Raw genomic sequence first — 22,473 nt, 5'->3', positions numbered from 1 at the left:
TCCCATGTGCATCTTTGTCTAGTTCTTTCTCGGTCGTGTCTCATGTGTTATATAACAAAGTACTGATATCCTGTGGGAAGCATATTTTACCCAAGAGGGTAATTACACCAATGGTGGAATTTCTATTCTCTTGGATTGTGAATAATAATTGAATGTTTTATTTCTTGCTTTCAGAGCTAGGTTGTAGATGGATTTCATAAATTAATCTTTTTCTTAAGAGAACATGGACTTCTGATTTGAAATTATCCAATGTCCACCAGATTATATTGCCCAAAATTTGTCTTTTTGTTGCCATGTTTGAAAAGTTATTTTAAAATTACTATTCTAACCAATTGAATTGATTCTGGTCTGATTTTGGCTAAATGAAAAGCTCAAGATCAAAATGTGAAATGGCCAAATTTGAATAATTGGTCCATGGACTATGTTTTACCTCTCTCTCACCCCAGCAACAGATACATGCCTCAACTCATACCTCTGAAACACACATCTGAGCGTGATGCATTGTCACAGAGAGTGTGGGCTTTGGGAACAGACGCACAGAAGATCAAAACACATCTTGCTCAGTCAGCAGCGTGTGACCTTTACAAGTTGCATATCTTCTTGGAGCCTCAATTCTCTCATCCGTAGAATGGCCTTACAGCTTTTTAGGGGGTGCTTGGAGTTAATGAGATATCAATAAACACTGCCACTCAGTTTCCTCAGGCCAAAACTTAGGAGTCATCCTTGACTCTCTCCTTTTCTCTTTGTCACCAGCTTCAGGTCTGCAGCACTGCCTGTTGATTTCACATTGAAAACAACTTTCATCCATCTCCAACCCTCTTCTCTGCTGCCATATCCCTAAACCAGGTCATTGTCACATTTCATCTGATTGCTATAGTAGTCCCCTAATTGTCTTCTTGCTCTTTTGTCCCTCTGCAGTCTATTTTCCATCCAGGAGCCAAATTAATCTTAGCAGATGCAGAGTAGATCATGCCATCACTTCCTTTGCAGAAGTACCCAGTACTTTCCCATTGTATTTAGAATGAAATCCAAATGACTTTTTAAGCCCTACAAAGCTACCCAATTTGGCCCCTGCTTACCTCTCCAGCTTCATTTTGAACTTTTACCCCATGCTCTTGCTTCCCTGACCTTTTCCTGTTTCTGGAGCACACCAAACTGGCTCCAGCATTAGGGCGTTTGTTGCTGCTGCAGATGCTGGAGACGATGCTCCAAGTGGCAGCTCCTCATCGGGCAGGGCTTAGCTCAATCAAGCATTCTTCCCTCCAGGAGGCCTTCCTGGTCACTCAATCTAAAGTACGTCCCCTTCTTTGGCCCCTTCTCAGTTTCTCTTTATTTCCTTAGTAGCAGTGATTATTGTCTGTAATGACCCTTCCTTGTTTGCTCGTCTATTGCCTGTCTTTTTCCAGTTAGACTCTGATCTCCATAGTGGGAGATGGCCCTTCTCTGTCTTGTTCACGGCTATGTCCCAGCACCTAACACAGTGCTTAGCAGATAACAGGCACTTGAAAAATATGTGTGAAATGGATGAATGACGATTTTATGTAGAAAGTAGTGTAGATACAGTGCCTCAGACTGGGCTGGCTAATTTAGTGCTCCATAGAAGTTGGGGCTCTTTCTCCATCAGTCTAGTGCTCTTTGACCATTATAAAAACAACTCGCAGCCAGGCGCGGTGGCTCACGCCTGTAATCCCAGCACTTTGGGAGGCCGATGGGGGTGGATCACCTGAGGTCAGGAGTTCGAGACCAGCCTGGCCAACAGGGTGAAACCATGTCTCTACTAAAAATACAGAAAAAGTAGCCGGGCATGGTAGTGGGCGCCTGTAATCCCAGCTACTTGGGAGGCTGAGGCAGGAGAATCGCCGGAACCTGGGAGGCAGAGGTTGCAGTGGGCCGAGATCGCACCACTGCATTCTAGCCTGAACGACAGAGACTCTGTCTCAAATAAATAAATAAATACAAAACAACTTGCTCAGAGTGTCTCTGACACTGAGTTGGAGCAGATATGCAGAATGACTAAAATGATAAGTACATATTCCTTTTCTCGTTTGTGTCGCTCCTCTGCTTCCTTCATCATTTCTTGGGCCTGCTCAAGCTTTGCATCCACCAGCTTCTGCTGCAGTTCTCTGTGTTTAAATATTTTGTCCAGATGCTAAGAAAAATAAAGTATACATAGAAAGTTTGGTTTATTATTGGTGCTTAAAAATGCAAAATAAAATAATTCACATTAATATACATTCTCCAGGTTTTAAGATGTAAAAGAAGAGAGGGATAAATGCATTGGCATCACTTACAGCTTTATACTAAAACTGTAAATTGGTGAACCATGCCCACCCCCAACTTTGCACCACACACACAAAGGTAGCTACAAAAGGTAGAGGCACCAGAGTTCAGCAGTGTCAACACCAAAAGATCCATACAATATTTTTCTACATTTGGTAACTATTAGATATGATGCTATTTATTATGTTAGACAGCGCAGACAATCATCTATCAGTATACAATATACAGGGGCTGCAGTTGTATTATTTGGTATTTTGGCTCTTTCTGTGGCTATAAAACCACTTTTAATCACAACATTAGTGCAATTTATCATGATGAATTCTCTGCATTCTTGCCTCTGGCGTTGTGAGAAAGTCTTGGGGTGCCAGCATGTGGTCTGAGGTCTGGGAGTGAGGCCTGAGCCCCCCTGAATTCTACTCTGTTGCTCTGGTGGGGATGACAAGGCCAAGGGTCATAGAGAAATTGATTTGCAAATATGCAGAGCTCACCACACCTTTTGACCTCTGGACTAGTTTGGTGAAGAGAAACTTACAACTCTACCTCAGTATGGATAACTTCCTGATCACTAGGAGGTCCCATCAGAAACAGGACATGGAATTCTACCCTTGGGCTTTACTTACAACCAGTCCCAGGAATGTACAACTAGTGTAGCAGCCCATTCCCATCTGAGATCTCTCTGAAGAGTATGGATATTTTGCTTTCACTCCTTCCTTTCTTCTTTAGTCTGAACCTCCACTCTGGAGCAGGATTGATCCTCGTGACAAGATAAAATGGTAGCATGGCATTTTGGCTTACTGTGAGGAGTTTCTTGATTTACCTAACCACTGCGACCATATGCTGTTGGCTCAGTTTTGTGCTTGATAAAATCTTAGCATGTTGCCAACGGAGCCGCTTTGACTATGTTATGTTACATTTTAAAGCAGAGATTTAAAATTTGGGTGGGATAGGGAAAGGAATATGATGTATCAAAATCCTGAGAGGGTATCTGGAATCTTAAAAACATATTAAATATTAAAATATAATTTGGTGATAACAAAAGACGTTGATCATCCCCCTAATATAACCTATTCAAAGTAAAAGGCTTTTGGCTCTTGTGACTGTGGGTAAGTGGTTTAATCTCTTAGCTTCTGCTTCCCATCTATAATATATTATTAACTAGTGCATAAGATTGTTGAGACAATTAAATGCCATATGGTATGTAAAGTTCAGCACTTAGCACATTGCCTGATACAAACTAAGCACTGAATAAATGACATCATTATTATCACAATGATTACATTATTAATACTATTATTGGCCTAGTAGGGTACAGACTCCTTTTTTTTTTTTTTTTTTTTTTGAGATGGAATCTCACACTGTCTCCTGGGCTGAAGTGCAGTGGCGTGATCTCAGCTCACTGCAACCTCCGCCTCCCAGGTTCAAGCGATTCTCCTGCCTCAGCCTCTTGAGTAGCTGGGATTACAGGCACCCACCACCATGCCCAGCTAATTTTTTTGTATTTTCAGTAGACACAGGGTTTCACTATGTTGGCCAGACTGGTCAACTCCCGACCTCTTGATCCGCCTGCCTCGGCCTCCCAAAGTGTTGGGATTACTAGGCATGAGCCACCACGCCCGGCCAGAATACAGACTCTTAATTTAGATGACATGGCAATTCTTAAGGAGTGCGTGAGTTATTTCTGGCTATACAGAGAGGATTTTTAAAAGGCTGAGAAATATTATTTTCAAGGAAAACTGTGCCCACAGCCTATCACTTTCTATTTATTGCCTTTACTTTGCAATGATGCCAGTTTTGAAGAAATCCCATATGACTTTCAGTCAGGTATTTTGTAAGACCATCTGTCTTCATTTTGGCTAGTCAAGGAAATCCAATCCTAAATATGAATCTGTTGAGAGGGCTGGCTGTAACTGTCTTATTAACCAAGTTCCCACCTTGACCACCCAGATCCGGATCTATGTCCTGTTCTAAGTTGTTTGATGTGGTTCTCACCTCCTCTCTGAGCTCATACTGATCAATGATGCTTTTCAGCTTTTCTGCAAGCTCTGTGTTCTCCTGACAGAGCTTCATATTTCGCTCGCTCTGCTGCTCAATCTGGCCCTGGATGTCCGTGAGGGTACTCTGGAAATGGCTTGTGATTTCCTTCCTTTTCTCTTCTTCCTCACGTGCCCGCTGAAGCGCCTCTTCCTGCGAATAAAAAGCAAAACATTTTGTTTAAATGCACCCCGGGTTTATAGAACTCAGGATTAGGTCACCCAGAGGAGATGAGTGTGCAGAGTAGGTGGGATGTTTTTTTTTCAGTTCCCTAGAGCTAAAGCTGCTCAGCCCCAAAATAAATGTATGAGTAAAGGTTTCAGCTGTGAGTACATAGTTACTCAGAACAGGTGCTGTGAAGGCCTTGAATTTGTAGTCAGTGATGAATAGACTTGTTTTAAAGATGACGGGTCTCTTGCTGAGTGAATGAACTGCAGCGATTTCTAACAAACACACAGTCACACAATTTTGATCTCTTGGCTGTGGCCTGAAAAAAAGACCCCTTGAGTTTACTGATTGATGAGACAGATCATGTGTTTCTCTGGTTTGGTAAAGGGAGAACAATAGATCTTATATTTCCCTATAAAAACCATGGCATATTAACCACATAATTGTATTACCAAGTTTTGTAAATATAAGTGATCACAATAAAAATTTTCTCTTTGTGAGAAAAAACTTTCATCAAAGAGCTTTAAAAAAGGAAACTAAGATAGCATAGCTCAATTACAGCCATTCAAGAATATAAAAGGGAATCTTTCCAAATATGCTGGATATTATTTTGTTTTTGAAAGAACAATCATTAAATGTGTCACATAGGGTAATTAAAATGTTCAATGTAAATTTTGAATCTGAAAGCAATATTAAGTTTCAAATCTTCTTTAACTCTAAAGTGAAACATCTAATTTTCCTTCTTCCGCTTTGTTAACATTGAAGAATTGCAAATTAACTTTTATATCATTTCTGTTCTCTTTTCTCCTAAATCAAAACTCTCCATTCATTGCTAGCCACTGACAATGAGCTCCAATTTCCTCCATATCTATATTGAGAAGTGCTTTGTGATTGTTATTCTTTTCGAATAAAAGGGTTTAATCTTGCTACATCCTACCAAAGATAGAGACATTTACGTGGCTGACAAATGATACAGACATTTTAGGATTCTTTTCAGTTCTGATTGTTAATATGAAAGCTTGCTTCGTTGTTGGCAAGTAAAATTATACTGCATTTGATTGCCTACCAAGTTCAAATTATGTAACAGGATTTTTTAAAAGAAATAATAATTTTTAACAGAAGTAATTGTACAGATCTTTATCATAACAAAATAATGTGATCAAAATAAAAACTGATGCTGAAAATATATGCTCTGAAAATATTTTATCATTAGGTCTCTTCTTTCCTCTACAATAGCACAATTCCTAACTCTAATGTGACTCCTGATATCAAAATCATAATTTATTCATGTTATAAACCTTTATTAAGCAACAACTTCTCAGGGGTATTGAAGATATCTGTACTTCCTAAACTGAAGAAATAAACTATCTGAGATATTATTTCCCTAAACTTTGTATACTAACACTTACTATATGTGTTTCGCTAAAAATAATTATGGCTACCAGTTAACAGCAATTAAATATATGTATGATTGTGATTGTTTCCACATTGGTCCTGATTAGCTTAAAAGTCAGCAAGTTTGGAATCAGAACTACACACCATGATTTGAATGCCATTTGTATTTATAAATATTCCATGAATGAATAAATGAACCACCCCATGCAAGTCTGAAGTTTTTTTTTTTGTTTTGTTTTGTTTTTTTATTAGGAACTGGTTATAGAAAGAAGGTACAGATGTTAGGATGGCACTAAATAAATGTCAAACAAAGAATCAGAACCCCCAATCCTGGCCCAAAAGATGTCATCTTGCATATATATATGTGTGTGTGTGTGTGTGTGTGTGTGTGTGTATTTTTCTTTTTTTTTTTTTTTTTTGAGATGAAGTCTCACTCTGTCACCCAGGCTGGAGTACGGTGGCACGATCTTGGCTCACTGCAACCTCCACCACCCGAGTTCAAGTGATTCTCCTGCCTCAGTCTCCTGAGTAGCTGGGATTACAGGTATGCATCACCAAGCCCAGCTAATTTTTTTATTTTTAATAGAGATGGGGTTTCACCATGTTGGTCAGGCTGGTCTCAAACTCCTGACCTCAGATGATCTGCCCACCTTGGCTTCCCAAAGTGCTGGGATTATGGGCATTGAGCCACTGCACCCGACCTATGTTGTTTTTCAATGAGACAAAAAGAAATCTAGCAATATCTTAAAACATTTGAGTCCATTGTTAAAGGATTTTCAATCATTTGGACAGCATCTGAGATAAAATTATCTTTTCTTTATCAAATACATTATTCAAAGTCAAAATAATGTCAGTAAAATTGAGGGATGAAGTCTGAGATAACAAAGGAAAAAACCTCGCAAGCATCATTGTGCATTTTACAACTGGTGCTGTGCCTGGCACATAATCCATAGGTATTCAGTAAATGTTTATTTAATGAATCAATGAATTATTAATTTATGTACAGACATATGAGTAGCTTGGACTAGATCATTTCTACAGTCCTATCCACATTAAAATTCTGTGATATTCTGATAACAAATGCTTCTCATTTCTTTAGGAAAATTATGCTCCCTGAGACACTCACCCCTCTCTTACTAGGCAGTTCTTTTTCAGTATAGTTTGAGGCTCAGATTTATCACTTCAAATATATGTATCATTTTGTTGAAACAAACCCATGTCTCAGACTTTCATCAATCCTTTCTTAAGTTATCCTAAATTGTGAGGTTCTACGTGTGTGTGTGTTTGACTCATTGAAGGAGCGGTTTTAATAATGAAAAGTAAAAGCTAAAATTTGTGATGGTAGAAATACCTAGTTATACGTTGTCTTTCTATATCTTCCCAAGCTCCCAGCACATGGATTTTAGATTTAGGTATACTTAAGCTGTTTCACTAGTATGACCAAGGAAGCTCATATCAAGTTGACCCTTCTGCAAATAACAACTATAAACTCTGGATGAAATGCAAGAAACAATGATGACACCAGAGAGTAAACAAAATCAGACAGACTCTGGAGGGAAGTTGGCACTTGTACATGAGTTTCCTATTTTTTTACAGCTTTTAGCTTGAGAGAAATCTGCAGTTGGCAGGAGTATGAGATGGGCAAAATTCTCATATAAAACATACCATCTTCCATATTGGAAGAATAAGAATACAGAGTTCTGGACAACTAGAGTCCCTCAACAGTGAGGGGGAGATCACCCCAAAAAAGAGAGAGTCAGAGAAATAGAGCCCAGATCCTGTGAATAAACTTTACACAAATCTGATTGGCCTTGAGCCACATGTGTACAAAGCCATCTAGCTAAGTAAAAAAGAACTGAACTGAGATTTCAGCTGCTGCTCAAGAGACAAAGTTTATGGTTTGAATCTAACCAAATTAATTGTCTGCTTAAAAAAATAAAAAGTATTCAGCATATAGTAGAATCCAGATTCTCCACAACATAATAGTCACAACATCCAGGATCCAATAGACAATGGCTTGACATATGAAGAATCAAGAAAATGTGATCTATTCTCAAAAGAAAAGACAAGTAGAGGAGGCCTGTTCTACAATGCTGCAAATGTGGAATTAGCAGACAAGTATTTAAAAACAGGTATTATAACTATGGTCAGTGATGTAAAGGAAAATATTATCTCAATGAATGAAAAGGTAGAAAATCTCAGGTGAGAGATTATGTATAAAAAAAGAACCAAATGGAAATTCTGAAATTAAAAATTGCAAAATCTGAAATGTAAACATCACTGGATGGATTTAGAGCAGAACAAAAATAAGAAAGAAAAGAATCACTGAATATGAAGATAGACCAATCAAAATAAGGTAATCTAAAAATAAAAGAGAAAAAGTATTGGTGAAGAATGTGAAGATTGACTCGAAGGCCTGTAGGACAATATCAAAAGATCTAATACACATAGAGTTAGAATCTTAGAAGGAAAGAAGATGGAGAGAAAATGGAGCAGAAAAACTATTTGAAGAAATAATGGCTGAAAAAAATTAAAATTTGGTAAAAGACATGTAATTACAGATACAAAAAAGCTTAGCAAATACCAAGTAGGGATACATACGAAAAAAACCACTCCTGGCCATAAAGCAGTAAAAGTTCTGAAAGTGAAAGATCAATACAAAGGCCTTCAAAAGGGCAGAGAAAAAGGACATAACACATGTGGAGGAACAATAATTTAAATGATTGTTGATTTTCATGAAAAATTTCAAAAGCCAGTATAGTGGAACATTTATATAAGGCTAAAAGGAAAAAAACCCCACGAATAGGTTCTCTCAATGCAGAATTCTATATCCAATGAATTTAGCCTTCAATTAAAAAAAATAAAGATGTTTTAAAGATAAAAGACAACTAAGAGAATTGATTACCAGATTTGTACTGTAAGAAATACTAAAAGAAGTACTTCAGGCTGAGGGACATGACATCAGACAGAAATGTGAAGCTACAGAATGAATAAAAAGTATCAGGAATGATAAGCATCTGGGTAGATAAAAGGGATAGTTTTGTCTTTAAGAAGAAATACATATTATCATTTAAAGTAAAAATTATAACAATGTCTCCTCGGCTTTACAAAAGTATGTAAATATAATACATATAATGATGATAGCTTAAAGGCTGAGGGAGTAAATTAATCTATTTAGTTGCAGTGTTTCTATGTGTTATGTGAAGTAATACAACATTAACGCCAGGAAGACTATGAAAAATTAAGAATGTATATTGTAATCACAGAGTAACTACTAAAGATAATGCATAGTGTTATAATTTTAAAATACAAGAGATAAATTAAAATGTAATTTTAAAATATTCAAATAATCCAAAGGCAGGCAGGAAAAGAACAAGAGAAACAAAGTAGAGGTGACAAATAATAAACAAATAATAAAATGGTAGACATATATCAAACCACATCAATACATACATTATATGTTAATGGACTAGTGCTGCAATTAAAAGGCAGATACTGTAGGAATGAAAAGAAGTAAGATCCAGCTATATGTTATCTTGAAAGGATGCACTTTAAATATAAAGACCCAGGCTGAAAGTGAATGGATGAAAAGAGATACACCAGCAAACAATAAGAGTAAGAAAACTAGAGTGGCTAAATTGATATCGGATAATGTAGACACTAAGACAAAGATTATTACTGGCCTGGCGTGGTGGCTCACACCTGTAATCCCAACACTTTGGGAGGCCGAGGTCAGCGGATCACGAGGTCAGGAGTTCAAGGCCAGCCTGGCCAAGATGGTGAAACCCCATCTCTACTAAAAATACAAAAATTAGCTGGGCATGGTGGCAGGTGCCTGTAATTCCAGCTACTTGAGAGGCTAATGCGGAGAATTGCTTGAACCAGGGAGTTGGAGCTTGCAGTGAGCCGAGATTGCGCCACTGTATTCCAGCCTGGGCGACAGAGCAAGACTCCATCTCACCAAAAAAAAAAAAAAAAAAAAAAAAAATTAGTAAGGGACATTTCATAACGGTAAAATCACCAATAGGACATAATAATCATAAATGTATATACACCTAATATTAATGCTTCAAAGTACATAAAGCAGAAATTGGCCTAATTAAAATAAGCGGACAATTCCACAATTATATGAGATTTTTAACTCTCATTTCTTAGCAACTGTTAGATTAAAAAATTAAAAAAAAACAAAAATGATTTAAAGCTAATTGTTACTTATGGAACACTACACCCACCATCTGAAAAACATTCTTTCGAAGTACATATGCTATCAAGATAGAGCATGTATGATAGGCTATAAAAATTAAATAACACTTCTAAAAAATCCCTGGGTCAAAGAAAAAATTAGAAAATTTGAAAATATTTTGAATTTGAATTCTGATTTTGACATTTAAAATATACTTAACCTTGGACAACTGATTGGGATTGCTGAGTGTCAGTTTCTTCTTCAATAAAGTGGAGATATTAACCTTCACTGGGTTATCGTGAAGATTAAATGAAATAATGTATGTAAAGCACTTAGCATAACTTCTGGCATAATAATGATACTTAATGTCGTTGTTCATAATGAGAAGCCATGACTGAGGGTATATGGGCACACTTACAGGGTCTCCTGCTACTTCCATCATTCTGTCTTTGTTTTTTTTGGTGGGGGAGGGTCTCTAACCAGTTGGATGGTATTAATAAGATCTCTCTCTCTTTTTTTTTTTTTTTCTGGGGCATCGCTCTGTCACGCAGGTTGTAGTGTAGTGGCACAATCATAGCATACGGCAGGCTCTAACTTCTGGGCTCAAATGATCCTTCTGCTTCAGCCTCCCAAGTAGCTGGCACTGCAGGAATGTGCCACATTCAGCTGATTTTCTTGATTTTTGGTAGAGACAATGTCTCACTATCATAAATGTTGCCCAGGCTGCTCTCAAATTCCCAAGCTCAAGTGATCCACCCACCTTGGCCTTCCAAAATGCTAGGATTACGGATGTGACCCGCTGTGACCAGCTGATCATTCTGTCTTTCACTACTACCCAAGAAGACCATGCTGTATCATTCTACTCTTTATATTTCTTTGTTGATAAATGATCCCGCCCTATCTGATTTAATTTTTATCTCCTTACTGTGTAACATTACACAGTGGATTTACGTAGACACACAAGAGATTTATGCATCCTTTGAATCCAAATCTTGAGTTGAGGACAATGCTTCCATCCTCAGGCCCCCATTCAGCCTGGGTGTCTGTCTTCAGTACCATTGTTGACAAGACGCCAGTAGCCCATCTCCTAAAACTTGCAATTTGAGACTTCGACTTCATCACGCTGGTTCTCCATTTCCCAGATATCAAAAAGCAATTTGGAAAATGAGGAACCATGATTATCTTCTATTTTTTTTCCTAACTCAGTTGTACAAATTCAGCAATGATTTTCATGTACTCTGTTTCTTGAAGTATCTCTTTTTAAATGCTTATAATAATAACTACCTCACAGGAACCTTGGTGTCTAATTAATTATTGTTTGTCAAAAGCTTTAGGATCTTCAGCTGGAAAGGGGATTGGGGAAGCACACAGTGTCATCTTGGAGAGCTCTGCATCTTGCTATATTGAATGGAGCTAGTGTCTCTGTGTAATCAAATTGACCACACTGCTAGGGCTTACGCTGTAATTAATGAAACCCGTGCAGACCCAATGAAGTGAACAGTCTATTATTTTTAGATTGAATAATTAAGCCTGAAGAGCTTCAGTGCTTTTTCCAATAGCTTCCTTTTTTTCAGATGACTATTGACATTTTGGTTCTCAATCTCTTTTCATTGTGTCAGTTCGGTGTGTGTCCATTTATCTCATGTCATGCAGAATTCATTATAATACCAAAAATGCTGAATCTTTACAAATGTATTTTTTAAAAAGAACTAAGGCCTACCTTAGAAACAAACTCAACATAATACAAAAGTAAGGGGAATGGTATGCATTTTATTAAGGGCCTGCACCGTGTCAGGTACTATGTGGGTACCTTACATATTCAACTTCATCTAATTTTTTCCGAGTCACAAAGTGAAGCTGGTCTAATCTCCATTTTATGGATGAAGAAAGTAGCTCAAGGAGGTAAAATTATTTAAGGATACCAGCAAGCAAGGGGCAGAGGCAGTATTTGAACCCAAGCCTCTCTAATTCTAAAATTCACACTCTTTCCACAAGTAGCAGAGGCCTGTCTCTGTGCCCATTCAAGAAAGTATGTTATTCTGAGCCATTGGGACATACCTTGAGAGTCTTGTTGTGTCTCTGCAGCTCCCGGCACAGACTCTCCAATTTGCTTCGAGCGAGGATAGCTCTGCTGTGTTCACCTTGTAACTGGTCCTTTTCTTTTTGAATTTGTACCTGTTTCTTTTGGAGGAGCTTTAACTTCTTTTGCTCAGTACGATGTTCATCCAGCTGTACACATGGAGATACAAACATGAAAGAAAATGGCAGGGATCTCCTTGGAGTCGATAGAAAAAAAGCAAACCTAAAGATTACTCTATGGTTGTTTGGAAACATTCTTTGCTATTATCTCTTCCTCTGGAAGTAAATGAAATTCATAAGTGTCACCTTTGTAGTACTTGAAGGTATAGTTTTCAGAGCACAGCATTGATAGGTTTTTCATTATTACTAGTCTCTTTTTACTTTGATCTATTTTTGGATGGTCTAGAAATATTTTTCCTGAGTCTATCTAACCAATATTGAATAGCCAGACAAAATCGAAAGGCATGCCTTGGAATCTGTAAACTGCCAGAGTTCATGACGATGCCTTGCACTGAGGCAGTGATCAACAGTCTGTCTGCCTGGGTTGCATTTAGTTCGCGTAATTCTTCCTTGAAAAAAGCTTCTAGCACTATTTTTAAAAATAGGAAAGAGAAATGCAGCCTTCTGGTAAACAGAAGATGAAGTCCTCTTCTTTATAATTTTGGGCTCTGAGTGTGGATTGTTTGTGTGTGGGAAAGGAGAAGAGAAAGTATCCTTCCACTACCTAAGTATTGACGGGTTTTCACCAAACCATCAGAAATAGCTACTGCATGATTCAACAGCATGAATAGCAAATATCTGTAACATGCCTTGCTGCTCCCCACCCACACCCGCCCTGTGCTTATAACAAATAGATCATTCTGCTGGTTTCTGCTGAGTCCAGGTGAACTCTTCTCGTGTTCCTCCAGCAGCCACAAATGCCCTGGAACATGAAATCAACTTACTACTGTACTTTCCATCTTGGATGCTGAAGTTCTAGGATAGGATTGTCAGTAAAATGCAGGACACCCCGTTAAATTTAAATTTCAAATACACAAGAAATAATTTTTAGCATAGGTTTTAATATATTCCAAATATTGCATGAGACATATTTTTGCCAAAAAGTTATTTGTTGTTTATCTGAAGTGTAAACTTAACTGAGTGTAATGTATGTTTATTTGTTACATCTGGCAACATTATTATGGAGTTCTAGACCTGGTGTGGGGAGCATGGGGATAAACCTCAGAAGCCTCCAGAGAGAGATCAGTGGACTCTAGGAGTGTCGATCTCAGACTGACCATCACTGGGGCCACATTCAAGCAGCAGCCGTTTGTCCTGAGCCATTTCCTCCACTGGCCTTGGTTCCTGTAGTGCCCAGATGGTGATGAAGTCAGGTAAGTACTAGTCCTAATAACGACTTTGTTGATGAACAGAAAGGAAAAGCCCTGGTTCTTCTGGACCTCAGGTGTTCTGGTGCCTCACAGAGCCTAATGCAAATGGATACAGATGCCACATGAGCTCTGACACGTGCCTCAGTTTCCCCATTTTAAAAAAGCCATTGGGGCCAGGCGTGGTGGCTCATGCCTGTAATCCCAGCACTTTGGGATGCAAGGCAGGCAGATCATGAGGTCAGGAGATCAAGATCATCCTGGCCAACATGGTGAAACCCCATCTCTACTAAAAATACAAAAATTAGCCGGGTGTGGCGGCGCACACCTGTAATCCCAGCTACTTGGGAGGCTGAGGCAGGAGAATTGCTTGAACCAGGGAGATGGAGGTTGTAGTAAGTCGAGATTGTGCCACTGCACTCCAGCCTGGGTGACAGAGCAAGACTCCGTCTCAAAAAATCATAATAATAAATAACAAATAAAAAGCAGTTATTCTTTCTGAGTGAGATGAACACCTGTCACACTTTCTTCAGTTCACATTTTATTTCTTTCCTCTCTCCCTCCTGCCACCCTAAAATAAGCATTTTAAACCCTTGCCAGATAAAACTAAGGCTATGTATATATGATATTCTATCTTCAAACTTACGTGCAATTTCTAGCTACTAGTGGAAATTAGCATTGTAAAAACAAGACCCATATTACTAAAAATATTGATTGAAATAGATATGCTCCTTGGAAAATAAATAATCTGTTATTTCTCATGCTAAGCTTGCTCATAGATGTGATCCTTTCATTTTGCACCATAGTTATAAGATAGGCATGAAATTTCTTGCACATATATTTTGATTTTAAATGACTATTGTCCTTTCTTGAAATTTATATATTGTAGATCGGGCATGGTGGCTCATGCCTGTAATCCCAGCACTTTGGGAGGCTGAGGTGGGCGGATCACCTGAAGTCAGGAGGTCGAAACCAGCCTGGCCAACACGGTTAAACCTCGTCTCTACTAAAAACACAAAGATTAGCTGGGCCTAGGGGCGGGCGCCTGTAATCCCAGCTACTCGGGAGGCTGAGGCAGGAGAATCGCTTGAGCCTGGGAGGCAGAGGTTGCAGTGAGTTGAGATCGTGCCACTGCACTCCAGCCTGGGTGACAAGAGCAATACTCCATCTCAAAAAAAAAAAAAAAAGAAAGAAACGAAATTTATATATTGTTATTATTCTTGCCATTCTGGTTTAGACTTTACTTTCTGAAGATGAAACCTATATCAGGGTTTCTGAACCCTAACACAAGTAACATATTGGGCCAGATAATTTTTTGTTGTTGGGGCTATCCTATGCCTTGTAAGTTGTTCAACACCATCCCTGGCCCCTACCTGCTATATGCCAGTAGCACTGCGCAATTGCAACACCCCAAAATATCTCCCAACAGACATGCCTATTGTTGCCTGGTGGACAAAACTGTCCTTGTTTAGGGAACTCTGCACTGTGTGTCTTTATCTGAGTGTCAGGAGGAAGACGTCCTATAGGTGTTTCCTAAGTTGAAAGAGAAATGATTTGTGCTTGCTCATTATCCATTTAATGTTTTATTTTTATTTTTAATTTTAATTTTTTTAGAGACAGAGTCTTGCTCAGTCACCCAGGCTGGAGTACAGTGGCACAATCACTGATAGTTCACTGAAGCCTCAAACACCTGGCTTCAGTCATCCTCCTGCCTCAGCCTCCTGAGTAGCTGGGACAACAGATGCGTGCCACCATGCCCAGCTAATTCTTTTTGTAGAGATGGGTTCTCGCCATATTGTCCAGGCTGGTGTTGAGCTCCCGAGTTCAAGCAATCCGCCTGCCTTGGCCTCCCAAAGTGCTGGGATTACAGGCACGGGCCACTGTGCTCAGTCTATTTTGTTTCTAATATTAATCAAGATAATACACCAGAACTTTCCTTTACATTTTAAAAAGTTTAAATTATTAACAAAGTAATTCAGCCAATATTCAAGTGATTCTTGGCATCGAAGACAATGAAAATACACATTCCCTGCCCTCTGAGTTCTTACTGCACAGCTTCAGTCAAATGCAGGCTTTGCAATTTTACTTAGGCATAGTCCTTCTGTACAATTGTAATAGGCATATAGAATGTCTGTCTGTCATTTCTCTTGTTTTCTTTCTCTTTTTTACTAAGTTAAAAAGCAAAATTATTGCTAAGTACTAAATTAAAATCCTATTACTGATGTTGTTTTAACTACATAAGAAATGAGGAAATTAAATGCGAAAAATATTTCTCCCAGGCCATTTCCTAATTTAGTCATGAAGTGTCCTTACTTATTAATGAGCTTATCTTTATTTATTAATGAATACAATGTCAGGTAATATTACAGGATTTAGACTCTGCAAGGATGAGTGAGCTAGAGTGGCAGTTTGATTCACAGCTTTGAATTTGATGATTTATTCCATGTGAACACTTATATTTCAGTCGTTTTCTATATTAATATCCAAATCAGTGAGCAAGGCAATAGGCTTTAGTCTCCACGTAAAAAATTGAAATTCCTCATAATTTTTCTTTTCTGAAAAGGAAATGTAATAGGTTTTTTGGGTCAATTTTCTCCTATTCATTTTTTCTAGAATGACCTCTCGGGTTTGAAAGTTTATTACAAGAGATGATACAAATGCCAAAGTATAGCAAGTAAGGCTTGAATTGAATATGGTCTCTCGAAAAACAATCTCTTGTTTGTTGGGGGTGACTGCTTTGCTAGGAGGATGAGTAGGTACAGGGAGTTCCCTGAGACCAGGATGAACAACACTGGCTCATGGAGAAAATATCGGTAAGTCTGGAAAAGTGATGCTTCCCCAATGTACTGCCGTGGGACTGCAGCACCATACATCACTTCCTGTATTAGTCTAGAATGCTGCCCAGTTCCCTCAAGTATAGAACATGGCGCTGGAAATGAAACATGAATGGCCTTGGTATGTGTTGGTAAATTGAAGGGGCAAAGGAAAAACGACTCAGAAAATACTAAAAAGAGCAAGGATGGATAGGTGAGAATCGCATGGAAATGTGAGAGTGGGGGCCAGATTTGGAGAGAAAATATTATTTTTGACACCTAACTTATGGTATTGAAATTCTTAATAGCCAGTGCAATACAAGTTGCAAGAAAATTGATACACTGATACTTGCTTTGTGAGTTTCTACTGCTCTTTTGGGAAGCAATATGGCCATAAAGTTTAAAAACCAGAAAGCACTCATCTTGTTTAATTTGGTAATTCTATTTCTGGAAATTTTTCTTAAAATCATAAAAAAGAAGGAGAAAAAACAAAGCTGATACGTGATGATGTTCATTGCAGAAATATTTGATAAAGCAAAATAGTGAGAGGAATTTAAATATCTTCAAATTATTGAATCAGTAGATACAGCCACTTAACGGAATATGATACAACCTTTACAAAAAATATTTATGAAGACTATATATTATATGGAAAAATGCCTGTCATGTACAAAACCAGACATCAACTTATATGTACCTTATGGCTGTAATTATAATTAAAAGCATTTCTGCATATACAGCAGAATAGGAAAAGAATACGCATAAAACAAAGTTTGTATTTTACATGAGGGATTAGAGGTATTTTTATTTTGTGTATTCACCACTATATATAATCATAATGTAGTTTGTATGTCTAAAAAATAATCTAAAAATATTGTTGGCAGAGTTAAGTAATCAGCCAGTCACTTAGAGATTCAGAATTTTTCTGGATCTATTGCATAATAATTCAGCATAACAGGATGCATCAGGTAGAAGGACAGAAAGATTACAGGACTAGATTCAGAGTGAAAAACAAAGAAAACAAGTCACTCACTGAAGTGTACTCCATCTACAGGGATGAAGAGTTTGTGGGCCTGAAGCTTATTCAGTTTTGGAGGCCCTCTTAAAAAAAAAATTAAAGCGAATTAGGCCCCGGGCCTCAAAGGGGTCCATGTAAGTGAGATGTCCTGAGGTTTAAGCTTCCTTAGCTGCAATGGTAAATCTACTGTTGGGGGCAGTTCAACCTACTGTCTGGAGGAATTTTTTGCTATATGGAGTCTTAAGTTTCATTCTCCTGTCACTGTTTCTTCAAAAGAAATAACTGAAAGAACTTGTATTTTGCCCCAAACTACTTTTTATTTGCAACTACATGATTTCATGCAATTCTTCTAAACAACAAGGACACAAAATAGACTTCTTTGTGTATAAATAACTTACATATGCCCCATATAGTACATGTTGAAAGTTGCTAGAACAGCTCTTCCACTCCTATAATGTTCTGGTATCCAACAGTGTTGATGCGCAATATATAAATGCCAAGTCCAAGATTAAAAACTCAGGCAACTGACTAACTTTTAAAAAGTTCCCCAAACTATGTCAATATATCTAAAATGTGTATATATATACATTTTAAGAAAGATTATTCTCAATAAGTTCTATAAAAATAACTTCAATTGTTTGGTCCATCTAACTTCACTACTATTAGTATGAGCTTTCAGTCTACAGTAAGATTTATTTTACCTTTTTCTCAACGTGACACCAACACAATCAAAAGGAGCTAGTGAGGTGCTAACATGTGAGAATCAGCCCAGTGATTCTGGTCGCAATGCATTTCAGGGAGAGGAACCCATGTCGCTGGGATTGGGTGATATGGTTTATTTTCCTTCCCTGATTTGGATAACCAAATGGAACAGATAGAGATTCTGATGGGAATTCCTTCAAAAGAATTTTTGTAGAAGCAGAAATAAAGGAGAAGGTTACTGCCGAGCTTTATTAGAGAGGATGCCACATCTGATCTGTGGGTCTCATAGTCTGCAGGGTTAGCACACAGACCTCAGATGTTGGTCTTTACAATTCATTCTCAGATTGGCAGGTGTTTGTTTTTCCTTGAAACTAGAGGCACTGGGCTCACTAAGTCCTCCCCTTTTCTCCAACCAGCCAATTTTAGAGTTACTAGTGAGGAGACAGTCCACTTTGAGGATTCTCTGATGGTTGAGAGTAGCTTCCTTTGCTCCTAGGGGCCCCAATTTATTGAGAAGGTGGCTGCCTAGGAGCACTTAGAACAGGGTACAAAACAATTCACATGAAATGCTTTGCTATTGTAGGCAAAAGGGAGAAGAATGAGGATCAAAGATAATAAATACAGAAATGGACCAGACTAGAATGTGCCATGAACTGAAGGATGGCATGACTCAACCCCCTGCTGTCTTCCCTTTGTAGCTCTCAAAAATCCTAGGTAGGAGAACTGAGTGAAAGTTTGAAAATATGTTATCTATCTATCTGTCTGTATTTATTTATGTATGTATTTATATTTAGAGACAGGGTCTTGCTGTCACCCAGGCTGGAGTGCAGTGGCACAATCATAGCTCATTGCAACCTCAAACTCCTGAGTTCAAGCAATCCTCCTGCCACAGCCTCCTGAGAAGCTAGGACTACAGGTGCTCATCACCATGCCCAGCTAATTTAAAAAACTGTAGAGATGGGGGCTCACTATGTTATCAAGGTTGGTCTTGAACTACTGGCCTGGGGCAATCCTCCCACCTTGGCCTCCCAAAGTGTTGGATTACAGGTGTGAGCCACTGCACCTGGCCTGTTTATCTTTATATTGAGTATATTTCTATTTTATTACAAAACTAAAAAGAACTTTAAAATATCTACAATTTTCAATCACATATACTTCAGTCTCCTAGCCCCAAAATTACACACATATTGGAGGTGGTGGTGGACACTCCAATTCTAGCCTCTTTCTTCCTCTTGCTGTTATTTCTCAACTTTTCTTTCCTTTTTTTTTTCCTTAAGAAATTCTTCTTTTATGAATTCTAGCTCAGGCTTGTTCAAAGGTACCAGCCATGGTCTTTATTTAATGAGGTGCCTGGAAAACTAAGTCTCCTTTTCTCAGCTCTAACTGGAGCCTGAATCTTTCTGAGAAAAGAAGCTAATCAAAGATCTTACCAATTCAGCATACTTCTTGAATAAAAAATCGAACTTTTCTTCAGGTGTTGGCAATTTGTTCAGATTTTGCATTAGCAGGTTGGCTTCTTTGCCTTAAAAAAAAAAAAAAAGACATGAAAAAAATAAGTGTTGAATTTACAGTCAGGTGATAAGGGCTGGAGTCTCAGATTGACCACTTGCTAATTATTCCCCACTTTGGCCAAGCCATTCATCTTATCAGATGTAATTTTCTTTCCTATAGAAAGGATGACACCTACTTACAGAGTGAATGTTAGTTGGGAAGTTTGTGAGTGTGTGGCACAGTGTGAGGTTCATGGCAGAGTCTCAATAAATGTTTGCTATAACAGAATCCCCCAGTTTTCATCACAAGAATCCATTCTTATTACTCCTCCCTGTATTCTTCAGAATCAAAAGATTTTATGCATCAAAAATACTGACTTTCTGAAAGACTACATCACCCATTTTCCCATTTGAATTAACAAAAAGGAAGCAAAACAGCCAATCAAAATTTCTGACTAGTATGAAACAGCAACACGGAGTTGCTAGGATTCCAGCCAAAAGCAGAGAAGCTTGATGAAGTAGCCTGCCCATTTTTTCCCTGTGTTTTTCGTTCTTTTGGTAACTCTTTTCCCTCTTTTAGAGGGAACCAAGTTTCTCTTTTTTGTACGTAAACCCATTCCTTGGGATTGGAGTGGGAATACCTCTGATCCTGTTTCCTACCAAACAGAATAAAATCATTATAGAAGGAAAACCAAGTGAAGACATGGAAGGCCTTTTCACAAGCCTTTTTGTGTCTCTGTGATAATGGACGCAGCCTTCTCTGGCCTTCCTTTCCTTCACCTAGGCCTTAATATCCGTTGGCAGTTTCATATTGTTTCCAGTTGGAGCTTATGCTATATTAAAAAAAATTAACCCTGTTAAATAACAATGAACAGGTGGGGCATTTTTCCCATCCCTACCTATCTATGAAAACCACTGTTTAATCAGAGTAGAGTGGTCAAGCCACACAACAAAGCCCACACTTCCTGATATAAATCTGCTTAAGAAAATTAACAACTTGGTTGGGCGAGGTGGCTAACACCTGTAATCCCAGCACTTTGGGAGGCCGAGGCAGGCGCATCACGAGGTCAGGAGTTCGAGATCAGCCTGACCAACATGATGAAACCCCATCTCCACTAAAAATACAAAACTTAGCCGGGCGTGGTGACGCGCACCTGTAATCCCAGCTACTCAGGAGGCTGAGACAGGAGAATCATTTGAACCAGGGAGGCGGAAGTTGCAGTGAGCTGAGATCATGCCACTGCACTCCAGCCTGGGTGACAGAGTGAGACTCCGTCTCAAAAAAAAAAAAAGAAAAGAAAAGAAAAGAAAATTAACAACTTTGACCTTTCTCCCAAGAACAGACATTTCCCCTTGGCTAGAGTACTTGCTTTCATCTTGGAGAGACATGTATGTCATGAAATTAGCGTTGCCAGATGAAATATAGGACATGGGGCACACTTGTACTAAAAAATGAGTGGTGTTTACCTGAAATTCTAATTTTTCTGGACATCCTGTATTTTCCTTTGCTAAATCTGGCAACCTTACATGGAATCAAGGAATTTGATGTCTAGAAGGAATTTCAAAGAGCATCCAGACTAATGGGTTAATTTCATGGATTTTAGTATTTAAGGCCCAGAAAAGTCCAAAGTTACATGATTAGTGCTGGCAGAGCGAAGGCTTGAATCCAAGGCTTGTCTCCTTGTTCTAAGTCACTCCACTCTCATGTGGAATTCTGATGCTAGAGAAACCTAGAGAAATAGGAAACTTTTTTTTTTTTTTTTTGAAAAAATGACCTCATTTCCAACAGTTAGTTTGGCCTATCTTTGCCTAGTGAGTCAGTTCAGATTAGCCTAAGACAGGGGAAGGTGGGTGTGAGTAGGGTCCCTCCCAGCTCTCCAATTATGGCCTGTGGCATCTGCAGCTGATAATCACTGCCGCCTCGCCCCTGCCAGGCATGTGCTTTGGTTATCCCTCTACTGACCGGGATGGATTTGTATTGGTCAGGCCATCCCTTCACCCTTGTCTTCAGTCCAGGGAAGGTGCCCACATAAAGACTACAATCCCAAGTTAGAGTGTCATCTATTAAAGTCAAGAGACTGTACCTTTGATCATTCTTGGCCCAGGATGCAACGTAGCATTTGGCCCATGGCAAGTGCTCAGTAAATGATGATAATAATAGAATAAAACAAAGCTGTCCAGGCGCGGGGTGGCTCATGCCTGTAATCCCAGCACTTTGGGAGGCTGACGTGGGCAGATCATGAGGTCAGGAGATCGAGACCATCCTGGCCAACATGGTGAAACCCCATCTCTACTAAAATACAAAAAATTAGCTAGGCCCAGTGGTGGTGTGCGCCTGTAGTCCCAGCTGCTAGGGAGGCTGAGGCAGGGGAATCACTTGAACCCAGGAAGCAGAAATTGCAGTGAGCCGAGATTGCACTGCACTCCATTGCAAACAAACAAATGAAACAAAACAAAAACAAAGCCAACTAGCTCAAACTCATATCATGGGAGTCAAATAAACAATGTCATGAAAACAACTTTTTGTGACCAACTAGAGGAAAAACAGGTCTTACTCTCACCTGTGATGTTTTACGTTTCCTGGGATACGGCTCAGTGTGTGTACTGAGATATAAAACCATTACATGTCTTGTTTGGGAGAGATAGAAATGAGTGAGTCCAAAGGTTCTCGCTTTCTTCCCACATTAAGTATCTTCTCCCCTTTGGTTTTATTTTCTGTAACTGTGAGAAGAGGTTTCTTTTGTTTTGTTTGTTTTGTTTTTTAACCTTCACACACTCACTGAGGTCTCTTTCTGCTCTAGTCTTTTTGCTAGAAGGTTAACATCCAGGTACATCAATATGCCTTCAAAAATTATTCCTCCCGCCAACAAAAAATCCAGGAAACAGAATTTCTGTTTGTAAGTCTCACAGGAAAAGCATTAAAACTGGAAATTAAAAAAAAAAAAAA

At 38.7% G+C, this 22,473-nt stretch overlaps 1 protein-coding gene across 1 annotated transcript in view; it reads right to left on the bottom strand.

Moving 5' to 3' along the window:
• Positions 1-22,473, bottom strand: part of TXLNB (taxilin beta) — a 50,235-nt gene that overhangs the window by 16,358 nt on the left and 11,404 nt on the right. The window contains exons 3-6 of the mRNA XM_011978443.1: positions 19,467-19,558; positions 12,116-12,286; positions 4,270-4,464; positions 2,030-2,149 (exon numbers count right to left, since the gene is read on the bottom strand). Coding sequence (XP_011833833.1) covers positions 2,030-2,149; positions 4,270-4,464; positions 12,116-12,286; positions 19,467-19,558 — 578 coding nt within the window. The remainder of the gene's footprint in view (positions 1-2,029; positions 2,150-4,269; positions 4,465-12,115; positions 12,287-19,466; positions 19,559-22,473) is intronic.

The sequence above is a fragment of the Mandrillus leucophaeus genome, unplaced genomic scaffold (genome assembly GCF_000951045.1).
Source record: "Mandrillus leucophaeus isolate KB7577 unplaced genomic scaffold, Mleu.le_1.0 Scaffold194, whole genome shotgun sequence".
In the NCBI taxonomy this organism is placed as follows: Eukaryota; Metazoa; Chordata; class Mammalia; order Primates; family Cercopithecidae; genus Mandrillus; species Mandrillus leucophaeus.
The sequence above is the reverse complement of the archived record's forward strand: the minus strand, read 5'-3'. Positions and strand labels throughout refer to the sequence as shown.